We start from the raw sequence: 12,371 nt of genomic DNA, 5'->3' as shown, positions 1-12,371 counted from the left end.
CAGTGCCTGCTGTATGTCTGAAATTAAAGAGCAGCTTTATGAAGAAATTCTGAAGTGGAACCTTTCCATATCATTGCTCTGCCATCACACGGCCCCATGGTTCCTGAACCATATTTCACAGAGTAAATTCGTCTATATTCAGTGCTGTAGGATTATTTTACCCATACCTTTATTACCTTAACACCAATTCAAGAATATAACACTGTGCATTGTAAAACAACAGTATTTAAAAAGAATGAACTTTTTTTACTTTTAAGTAAAGATTTGTCATAGGAGTATAATACACAATTACTTCTATGTTCCATAAATCCTGTACTTATTGGCCTTCTATGCATTTTATTTCATAGGATTTTATGCTGCACTTCCGTGAACTATTGTTAGTTAAAATAGGAGTTAACTTTGGAAATCCTCAGGCTTGCGAGCTCCTTCCCAGCTCCCTCAGGTGTGGCTCACAGATAAATCATTTCTGCATTTGCAACAAGCCATCGGTCACCCAAACACAACCTATGGTTTGTTCCCTTGCCTCCATATTTGGAATGCAAACCTTGGAATAAATAAGTAAAAAGTGTATATGGTTTGACAGTATGCTTCAGACATGGTTTGACAGTATGCTTCAGACATGGGAAAAATACACTCTGTGACACCCTCAGGAGAACTTTAAAGATGGCGTGGTCCATGAGGATAGTTAGACAAGTGAACGGTGCAACTAGGTTGATTCTGAACTCAATAGTTACAATGACTTCATTTACCTGCCTTTCCTGGAACTACTTAGTCCATGGCCTGGGGGCCCTATTTAGCCCCTGCTCTACTTGGGGTTACAACGGGTAAAGTGATGTTCCCATCTTTGGCCTGCTTGCTTTTCTGTCACTGTTTTTAGTGTTCCTTGAGGGCGTTGGCTGCAACAGACGTCTCTCTTCGACAACACCCCTCCTCAGAGCCTTCTGTACTCTGCACTGCTTGCTTTTGGACATCACTCTCCTCTTTCTGTGTCTGTCTCATCTGTCCTCAGTTAATGGGGCCAGATGCTCACCCCAGCCACACTCTGGTTCTTGTCTATTTGGGTTTCAGCCCAGGGCTAGAATCTTAATTGGTATCCAGGTAGGGAAAGGGGATCATCCGGAAAATGGCATCCCAAACATCTGCTCAGTCTGGGTGGGCGGGTTAACATTTCAGGACTGGAAGGGGAGTGGCCAACCATATCCCTACCCCCAAAGACAGGGAGCACATCCAGGTCATCAGGCACCAGTAATACACTGGCGTTTGTAAGGCTAATTTCCCTCATTTTTCTTCTCTTGCTGTGAAGGATATAAAGGTCAGAAGTGTACCATATGGTATAATGCCAACTTAAAATTATAGGGCTGTCCATAATGGACAGATATTAGCAGCAGACTGAATAGAATGGAGCTTGTTATTTATACCTAGCAGCTTTTCAGTCAATGTATTCCCTACTCAAAACTAAGGTCCAGGAGTCTAGACAAGGTGGTGGAGTCAACAACACTATAGCATGGAGGTTGTTCCAGCATAGGCTTAAGAGTGAATTTATGCCTTAGATACTCTTGGAAGGAGGTGAAGCTACAGGTCTTGCCCCTCTAGAAACAGGCTAACGGTACTTAAAGGTACTGCATCCGGTTCCAGCAGCAAGTACTGCAATGGGCCTGAGGTGGTTCAGGGCTTTGAGAGGCTTGAGGAATGGGTTGGGGTGAGAGACCTTTGGTTCAGCAGCAGGCTCTGAGGTGGAGGGTTCTGGGTCCAAATCCAAATCAGAGGGCAGGGCTGTATCCCAGGATGAACAGGCTGACTCAATCTTGGGGCTCCTCCTACACATCAAAGGAGGCTCCTGGAAGTATCTCAACTGCCTCAGTCTGCAGCAATGTTAGGTGCCAGCTGTGTATTCCTCTGAGTCTTCAGCCTGCTTGACCAGGAGGAGTCCGTGCTCTGGTCCAAGACACTGTAAGTCATAAAGGACCAGAATGAGTAGATTTGTATTCAGTATAGATAGATTATACATATGATCTGACAGAGCTATCTGCTTATTCTCAAGATCTTTAATGGTACAGGTTTGTTATGTACTCCCAAGTATATTATATGCCCTCTATGTTCTTGACACACAACTTTAGAGCTGTATCATTCATCATCCAGTGTATTATTTTGAGATGACTCTTTTTCTTGTAGTCTCTTCCAGCTACAACAGAAGAGGAAAAGAAAAAAACTCTCCCAGGTGCCAAGAAGCTACCAGGCCCTGCTGTTAACCTGTCAGAGATCCAGAATATAAAGAGTGAGCTGAAATTTGTCCCCAGAGCTGAACAGTAATAGAAATGAAAAGGTAAGTAGAACCCATTGCTCAATGTGCAGACCCAAATGAAGATCACTGACATTAGTGGGACTCCATCAATAGATTAATGTAAATGGTGGGTACTTGTAGGAAAAATCAGAGCAAAATTAATAATCTAGGGTGGTCTTCCATACAGGTTATCTCCCCCAAGTTCAATGCTTTTGGGAAGCGGGTTTTATCCCTGCTTCCCCACAGCATCATGGTACATTCATTCACCTCGGGAGGTTTCCTTGGCTTCTCTCTGATCTTTCTCAAACCTGCTTTGGTCCAAAGTTTTGGGAAAGATTGTAGTAAAACCTGGATGGCTGCTTTGTGGGTAAGAAATTCAGATTTTCTGGCCCACATGGCAGCCATTTCCTCCCTTTGCTACTGGAGCTTTTTAAAAATCGGCACTAATATCATTATATTGATATGTTGTTGTAAGGATAGGTGTAGCAGGTTCTCTGAATCCCCAGCTTTCATTTAAAAAGGTAAGTCTCTAGCCTCTCCCCATACAGAGGTAGAAGGGAAAAGGCATACCTGTGCAAGGGAAGGAGCTAGAGACTTGCTTTTTAAAAAAAGGAAAAGAAAGAAAGAAAGCTGGGAATTCAGAGAACATGTGATAACTGTCTTACAATGATAAAGTGATATAACAATATTCTTGTGCCTTTTTAAAAAAAATTACAAAAGCGCTGGTGGCCTAGAGGAGGGGGCATCTCTGGGGATTAGGGCAAGGGAACCTGCAACGTGGAAGTCCTGTTGCTGCTGTGTTTTATACACTAGCAACAGGGAAACCTCAAAATCCTGTCAACATGTGGAAGTATCCTCAGTTTCTTCATTATCTTCTTTCCTGAAAATTGCATCTCATCATGTTTTTATCATTTACAAAAGTCATTCACATCATATTTCTAAAAGGTTGTGTGGAACTGGCATTTAGTCACATCCAGTGTCTGGTCAGCTGCCCCCTGGTTGGATAGCCAATATGATATGGATTTCATGGATGAGATGGAATTTACAAATGGTGTCCTATACAGTATAGGACGATCCTTTAGTTAACCATAAACTAAAGCTATGTCTAGATGCTGACAATGTCAAGAAAGTCTTCTTTCATATTAAGCAAACTTTGGTATGTAGTAACTAGTTGGTAAAGAATCATACAGAAGACATGCCTTTCCTGGCCATTGGTGATATGAGTATGTTGTGATTGCTGCAATGGTGAAACCTTATCAAAGTAGCGTAGAAGTTTCTGCTCTTCAGCTTTCCAGCTTTTAAAGTTTAGGTTATATAAGTGGGGACTTGCAAGGACTTATGAGAGGCTTCTCATTTCTCACCCCCCACTATTTCCTCTTTTCCTTTCCTGAAAGCCTCCATAGCTTCTCTCCTTTTCCTGCTTCCTTCTCTTCCCACCCAACAGCCACCCTATATTTATCTACTCTTCAGGGTTCCCTCTCTCCCAGCAGCTTCTACCTAGGAACACTATGGCCCAGTTGTGAGGTGCTGGTCACTGGGCCAGGCTCTCTTGCATGCTAGGGAACCCTCAAGGGCTTGTATGGGGGGCATCTCACTTTCCCCTATATTCCCCTCCTGACACTATTTTCTCTTTCCCTCCTCCTGTCAACCCCCATATCTTCTCTCCTTTCCCTGCCTCATTCTCGCCTTCTTAGCCATTCACCAATGTACTTTTTATATGCCTCCCATCTTCAGCTATATTTATTATTTATTTACTTCATTTATACCCCACATTTCTCCACAGTGGGGACCAAAACAGCTTATATTATGCCCCTCTTCTACTTTTTTCTCCTCCTTTGAGGTAGGTTAGGCTGAAAATATATGACTAACCCCAAATCACCCAATGAGCTTCCACAGCAAGATGGTGATTCGAACTTGGGCCTCCCATACCCTATTCTGGAGCTCTAACTTCTACACCACACTGGCTTTCATAGTGTAGCTGCTATTGAAGAGTAGCAAGCAGCCAGGCCCAGGTGATTCATGCAAGTCAGGTGATATCAAGTCACCCAGTGGTTGCTGTCAGGTCTGGCTCTAACGAGTCTTCCCTCAAAGGCCAAAACAGCCCTGAAAAGGACCCTTTGCCTTTTACTCACAGAAAGGAAGCAGTGGAATGCTGTGATTGCCTAGCAATGTCCACTGAGGGAATCCTTTTGTTAAAGCTACAAGCACCCCTTTTATCATTTTTGGGTTTTTTGTATTTTTAAAAAAAGATTTCACATTTTTCTGCAAACCTAGCCCCCTTTTCAGGTTTAGAGCAAGATCTGTCTTGCCTGTTCGCAACTCCAGTCACTGAATTTAAGTATCCAAAGATTTGGCCAACTTGGCTATTAGAATATAAGATATTAGTATGTAACCTTGATTTATTTTGTATGCACATGTTTGTGTGAATAGACTTATACATCCTAAAAATGGCTTTATTAAATTAGTTTTGGTATTGCCATAGAAATTGCCATATTGTGTGACTTTTGCCACACAGAGTTCCTGTATACATGCTGGTTTACCTTGCAGTGGTAATCCAAAGCAAAGCAAGGTGAGCAGGAGAAGAGGAGGTGTTAGTTTTTTCAAAACCTATTATACCTCTGCCTGGTTCACCAGTCTCTATCTGAAAATAATTTTTGTCAGTCACTGTAAAATATAATTGACAAATTGTTATAGGTATTCTAAATTAAAATCGGATTTATTCTAACTTACTATGTTTGCCCTGTCTTGGACAGAACTGAGCAATATCAATGTGGACACTCTTTAGAGTCCTATAACAGATTCAACAGTTTTACAAGTCATTTGACCCAGACCATTCTTTTCATATCATGGACAAGAAATCCAGGCCAGGAGCTGGGAGCAAGCCTAACATCAAAGATTTAAAAATCTTCCATATTTACCTTTTCTCACACCAGCCTCAAGATATGTAGACAAGAGTAGTTAAGTTTTCAGAAGGGTGAAATTGGCACATCTGTACAATCTTCTGCAGAACCTGGAGTGACTGTTCAACATTTGCTTATTTTGAGTGGGCAAGAGATGAGCAACAAATGTCCTCTTCTACCTTCCCTGCTAGCTGTGGTGAAATCTGATTTTGAATTGCTGCCCAAAAGAATTTAAACTAAAAATTTCTGGGTAGATAAGCTGACAAGGTGAGTTATGCACCACAGTAGCTGCTTCCATGGAAAGGTTCATCCAAGATGCCTCATAAGTGGTGATGAGGCAGAGAATAGTTCTGCCAAGTCACCACAGGCTCACGCTTCATTGATGTAAATGCTCTCATTGCTTCAATTAAAGGATCAGGTTGTTCGTGTCTTTGGAAATCTTCAGAGAAAAATATACAATGCATGGAAAACTTGAAGGAGAACATAATTGGGGACTTCTGACTGAGAATATTACACAGTGCTACTAATTCTTTGCATATGGGCACTGTGTGATCAGTTTGAACCGTAGTTTGTGCTAGAGGTATTATGGCAACATTCACTTTTAAGTGTAGGTAATAATAAATGCAAATAATGAACCTTACAAATTGCATAAGCTTTTCAGCATAGGGAGTGTTCCAAATAACCTCACCAAAGTATGGGTCTAATTGCGCCCAAGGAAGTAAAGAACAACGCTTACCCCTATTATTGTCTCTGTTAGATTTGATATGCCTGCATAAATTATAGCCAATTAAGCTGACAAAGGGATCTCAAATATCATGGTTCCAAGCTGGTAATCAAGCTAATTTATTTCTCATACACTTGGTCTCCATCGTTCCCTTTTGTAATTTTTTCCTCATGTCACTTGATAGGAGGCTACTTAATTACGGCCATTTATGCAGGGCTGTTTCCCTCGTGGTCACCCCACTGACTGCTTTGTGGCTTCCTTTTGATTATGCATGCCTTTCCCAACAGTCAGAGGTCACCTTGCTCTCCCCACGCATTTCGCCTGTGTTTTCCGGATGCTATTTTAGCCAGAGTCTGGAAAACATGGCCAAAACATGCAGAAAAGCACAGGCAACGCAAGGCAACCTCTGGTGGTCGGGAAAGGCATGCATAATCAAAAAGATCCCCCAAAGCAGTCAGCAGGATAACTGTGGGGAAACAGCCCTGCATAAATGGCCTATGTTTTCGGAATCCTATGCTCAAGATCAATCTGATTTTTTTTCAATATGCTACTTTTTAGTTGTTTTATACTTTGGGTATATTTGTGCATTAGTTTTTTCTTTGAGTAATTTGTTTCATGTAAAGTGAAATGAAAATAGTGCTTCATTTCCCTTAGAAGCTGCAACTCTACTTAGGATGATACTGTAAAATGTCCATATATTTATTAACATGCAGTTCCTTTTTGTAGACCTTTCTGTACATTATCATAAATATGTTTACTTTGCAGAGCATCCAATTTATTTTCAAAATTGTTTATTTCAGATTATTTATCTTAGGTTTTTTCAATATGGAATTCTACTATGCAGTCCTAAACAGAGTTACACTAGGCTCATGCAAAAAATAATAATTCGGTAAATTTCGGGTTTGGATTTATTGGGCCTGATTTTTTTGGTAAACTCGGAATAAGCTGAATAGCCATGCCAGAAAAGTGGTATTATGGCTTTATTTCTGGGTTTGCCGAAATAATTCTGCCCCATTATAGTCTATAGGGGTTTTTTCGGTGCTCCTGTGGGGGCATTTTTGGAGGTAGAGTCACCAAATTTTCAGCGTGGCTGCAAGGGACTCTCCTTAAATGGTCACCAAAGTTTGGTGAACATTGGGACAGGGGGTCCTATTTTATGGGCCCACAAAGGGGTCACCCCTGTCTTCCAGGCATTTGTGAGCCAAGCTGTCCATTGGTTTTCAGGTTCAGAATTTCAGCATTGACAAGGACTGGCATAAATAGCCAATTGGCAGGCTGGTGCCTCAAAGTCTGGGGCTTCCTTCGTATCTGGGGTGCATAGTATGATGTCCATGCAAATTAGCTTCCAAACTGAGGGAAAAAGCTTAAATGCAAGGAAAATAAGGCACAGAAAACATTTCTTTTGGTGGCAAATGATATCCTGTGAACAGTCCTTTATTATAGTCATCAAAAATCTGATTTCAAGAGACGGTCACGGTGTCAGGAAATGAAGCCTCTACTCTGGGCGACCTTCTTTTTGAAAGCAGGTTTTCATGGGTGGGGGGTGACATCAGAGCCAGCTGAAGTTTCAACTATGGGGGCTGTTCTGAAGGAGACTGCTCATCTGTGTGGGTGAGGAAGTCTTCTTCAGAAGCTTGGTGGTGTGAGCAGCAGTCAAAGCCTGTTCTTTTTAATTGGAGGGTATATCCCTCCGCACAGGACTGGGTGAGCCCTGTCTTTTAAATAACCCTTATGCTTGATGCAGATCAACCCAATGAATGGTTGTCAGACCAAGTTGGCTCCAATTATATGACCCCTACCTCAAAAGGGCCTCAACTAAGGGGCCCTAACAAAACCAGTCAAAAGACAGAAAAATGGGAGAAAGCACAGAGCCGTGCATCTGAGCAAAGGTGAATAGCCAAACCCGAAAAAGCTGAATATATATTTGGGTTTTTTTGGGGAATCGCCTATTCAGCTTTGGGCAGATTCCCAGGTTTTGGTATTCAGTCTACCCAAAACTCGACTATTGCCGAAATGGCTAATTTTGGGTTTATTTTCGGCTTGGGTATATTGATATGCACAACCCTAAGTTACACCCTTCAAAATGCATTTAAATCCACTGTAAATCTGCAGTTTCAGATTTTTTTAAATAGTTAGTCCTTCTAAAACTCAGAGATGCAACATCCTCACTGTTTCTAGCATTTTTAAAATCAGGCTTATAATTGGATTGATTATTCGTTTTAACAAGGAAATAAGTTGGAATTTAATATACTTTTCCCCCTCCCGTTGCTGAGCAGGAAAAAATTCAACTTGCCTGATCACACAAAATAACATAATACAGTTTTGAACATAACCAATCAATTATTTGAATTAATATTCATCCCAAACAGTAAAAGTTTAACTGTAAATTCAGATTTAGCAAAATTAAATTAGTAAATTAAATTTAGCAAAAACCAATAAATATAAAGCATGCCAAACAAAAGGTCACACACTACACAAAATATAGGGTGCTTTCACACATGCATAACAATGCACTTTCAATCCACTTTCAATCCACTTTAACAATTGTTTGCAAGTGGATTTTGCTGATTCACACAGTAAAATCCAGCTGCAAAGTGGATTGAAAGTGCATTATTCTGCATGTGTGAAAGTGCCCCATTGGCGAAGGCTTTCACGGTCAGAGTTCATTGGTTCTTGTAGGTTATCCGGGCTGTGTGACCGTGGTCTTGGTATTTTCTTTCCTGATGTTTTGCCAGCAGCTGTGGCAGGCATCTTCAGAGGATTAACACTGAAGGACAGTGTCTCTGACACAGTGTCTCAGAGACACTGTCCTTCAGTGTTACTCCTCTGAAGATGCCTGCCACAGCTGCTGGCAAAACGTCAGGAAAGAAAATACCAAGACCATGGTCACACAGCCCGGATAACCTACAAGAACCAGTGCCCCATTGGATTGAATTTAAGGCCATTTTGCCACCTTCCTCTCCCTGCACTCACTTTGCAACCCTGAGAAGTTGCTGCTGTGTCTGTGTACCCTCTGTGCCATGTGGCATAGCAGCTTGCAGACAGAAAGGGAAATTAGCTAGAATTGTGGTACACACTTAGGGCATAATGGGCCTTGGCTGGGAAGGGCAGGTTATAAATCTCACAAGTGAAATAAATAAATAACTACATAACATGTTCAACATTCATCAGGTCACATGTCCTTCTTTGGACAGTAGAGGCAGAGAAAAGGGGAGGAAAGCCCACCCACGTCTATTTTCCTTGGTGAAAAACGGGTAGGAGGGAAATTGGTAGCTCGTTCACCTCTGTTGTGCTGCTCCCTTGCAGAACTGAGCAAACAAGTGATCTTTAGAGTCAGTTCCCCAGTGTACATCTGACTGTCAATCTGCTCAATCACCCATAACCTGACAGGCATATGGTGCAGTTTGCCCCTAAGCGATAGGGTTGCCAGGTCACTTGGATTGGCGGGCAATCCATCAGCTTGCCCAGCTACACCCAAAAAACCTCCCACCAGAGGAGAGTGGGGACCTGGCAACCCCACTAAGCGATCATGTGGAAACACTTAAAAGGTTTAGCTGTACAAGGCTATAGATTGCAATAAGCAAACCAAATGCTACTAAAAACTAACCCCATGCATATTTTCCCTTCTCTACCAGGACTGTAACCTTGCACTATGCCTGTTGGTGTTGTCAGCCACTGATGGATAAATGCCAACTAACAATTAAGGCTGGGAAATAGTTCAAAAATAGTTAGGCTGACCATATCCCAAAAGGCATATCACTTCTGTTTTTTGGCTTTATTTAAAGAGCTCTGAGTCAGAGTAACATTTAGCAGGGTTTATGTTTCATGTGACTTCAAAACTGTGTTGGAAGATGCTACTTCTGCCTACCTCAGAGGTTTTAAACTTGCTGAACCCCTTTCATGTGATAAAATAAACCTGCAGGAAGGGAGGGGGAGCAAAGCCTTTTTTGCCTTGAAATCGCCTGGTACTTGCCTGACAGAAAGCAAAAGGCAGGCCTTTTCGTTGTGCCTGACAGGAAGCAAAAAGCAGACTTCATTGTATTCAGTATCCATTTACAATTGTTGCCTTAGAGCAAATTTTGTTCCAAATTGCTGTTATGCCTGGTTTGGCTATACAGAACTATTTGTTTTGCACAAACACAATGCCAGTAAGTGCACTTAGGGAAAGAGAAGTCCTTTCTGGTTTATAGATGAACATTCCAAAGAGAAGATGGGTTGTCTACATCAGTACAGTTTAATGTCCATAATACTGGCCCCAAAAGAGCTAAATTGGAAAGACCTTTTACTGTAGAAACATCAAACAGCAGAAAAGGCATCCCCAACAGCAAGAGACCCCCAATAACACGTGCAGAGGGAAATGTACAGCAACTGACATAATTTCAGTTTCTAGGCTAGGCAAGCAAAGTTTTTCTTGAAACTCAAACAAAATAGTATCTATGTGGATTAAAGTAGAAACACGCATGGCAAAAATATAGAACGCACAGTCTTGTTGACATCAAGCAGGGGAAAGAGAGAAAGAACAGAAAGATAGAAAACAGGTCAGGAGTAGGGCTGTTGAATTTTAAAAAATCCATTTTAATTCAGATTCGGGGTTAAATGGCCTTTTTTTTTTTTCAGGGAACCCCAAACCCCAAATTCCCCTATATCAGTGTAGGTAGGAATTCGGGTTTAAATTTGGGATTCCCGAAAAATTCGGCCATTTAAAGCCATTCACTGCTTTCTGACGCTTGGGGGTGGGCATCTTTTGAGCTAGAGGTCCCAAATTTTCAGGGTAACTTGGAGGGACCCTCCTTGCAAGAACCCCCAAGTTTTGTGAAGATTGGGTCAGGGGTTCCGGAGCTATGGGGCCTGGAAGGGGTCCCCCCATCTGCCCATTGGGAGGAATAGAAGCCGGTTTCATCCCATGCAAGAGGCTTGGATTTTAAAAGGACATTTTCCTGTGTGCTTGAAGCTAGCTCAATCTGCATATGAATCGCAAGGAGATTGCCTATTTTGCATTTGTATATGTCTCCAGCTTACCCTCTGCAACTAGCTATTGAGAAACTGCCTTCCAACTAGCTGAAGAAAGGCGAGGCAAACACATCTCCCTGCAATTTGAACACACTGCAACTTTTAAATCACGAGAAGAGACCACAGGCCAGGCCTAACTCTGGCCTATGCCAACTCCAGGCCACAGCAGGGATTAGAAAGCCAGAAGTCTTCTTCAGAGACCAGTGCCCATTGCCCAGCCCACAGAAGTTCAATTTGAAACAAAGAAAGCTCCGCTCCAGGGCAATTTACGATTTGAACTTCTGACCTGGCCAGCAGAAAGAACTTAACATCCTGGTGTCAAAGAAAGCAGGAAGGCGTGGGGGATTTCCCCGAACTCACAGAATTTAATCAGCGTTTCCCCGAAGCTTCGGGAATCTCCAGCAGTTTTTGCCCTCTGTTCATCCCGAACTTGGAAGACACAAATCAAACTGGATTCAGCTGATTTCTAGTTCGGGATCAACAGAATCAACAGGCGTAGTCAGGAGATGCTTTTTATTGGATGAACTTCTGTTGTCACTTAAAACTGGACTCCTATGCGCACTTACTTTAATTCCCACTGAACTCAGTGAAACCTAATTCCAAGTCCTATAGGTACACTAGGTTGTGCTTGTATAGGTTGGATCCAAAGAACCATGAGGAGTGCTCAATCCATGGAATAGATTTTTTCTGCTTCCACATTCTGTCTACATTCCCTGTGGCCCTTCCACAGTGACTCCTAGGGGACACTCTATAGTAGCATGGGATATGATGTGAGCACTTGCATAAGGATGGGAGAATTGGAGGAAATCATTCTCCCGTCTTTCATGAAAGAAAGTATCCTCATGGAAGGAGGTCTGGATCCACCCAGTGAGTTTTGGGTAAATTGATATATATTTTATACAGTAGAATTTTTAGATTTCGCTTCCTTGGGGACCCTGAGTTTGGTGGAAATGTTTTACATAACAATTAAGTTAATGAATTGTTCCTAAGCACTTCTATTCAGAAGAAAGTTGCACTTATTTCAGGGAACCCCAAACCCCAAATTGCTTCCTTTGTAGGCATGAATTGTAGCCTTGGTCCATGAAAACACAATCACCTTTTCCAATATGCATCTATTAATCTGTCAAGTTGCAGTTCCAAAATTAGTCCCCCAAAGAGTCTTCACCAGCTTCTGAATACATAGTCCACATTGACCCAACCCCCCATGTTTCCCTTTTATAGAATGTATTCAAGATGAATTTGACATGCTGTTATAAGAAGTCTTGCAGTAATTTCTTTAAAGGATAAAATTAATCAGTGCCCTATTGCTCAGCTATCTTGTCTTAAGTCATCTGGTGAATAAATATATGAAAATGAAGGGTCCTTCTTTAGTTGCCGCTTTTTTAGATTTGAAGGGCGCCTTTGATTCGGTTCCTAGAAATATTTTATGGAACAAACTCAAGGATCTGGGGATTGA

General features: G+C 41.9%; 1 protein-coding gene across 2 annotated transcripts in view; it reads left to right on the top strand.

Annotated features, from left to right (window-relative positions):
• Positions 1 to 12,371, top strand: part of SMPX (small muscle protein X-linked) — a 49,295-nt gene that overhangs the window by 17,915 nt on the left and 19,009 nt on the right. For both annotated transcript variants that reach the window (XM_056861677.1, XM_056861678.1), the window contains exon 4: positions 2,173 to 2,323. In XM_056861677.1, coding sequence (XP_056717655.1) covers positions 2,173 to 2,310 — 138 coding nt within the window. In that variant the 3' untranslated portion in view covers positions 2,311 to 2,323. The remainder of the gene's footprint in view (positions 1 to 2,172; positions 2,324 to 12,371) is intronic.

This window comes from Euleptes europaea, chromosome 16 (genome assembly GCF_029931775.1).
Source record: "Euleptes europaea isolate rEulEur1 chromosome 16, rEulEur1.hap1, whole genome shotgun sequence".
Taxonomy (NCBI): Eukaryota; Metazoa; Chordata; class Lepidosauria; order Squamata; family Sphaerodactylidae; genus Euleptes; species Euleptes europaea.
The sequence above is the reverse complement of the archived record's forward strand: the minus strand, read 5'-3'. Positions and strand labels throughout refer to the sequence as shown.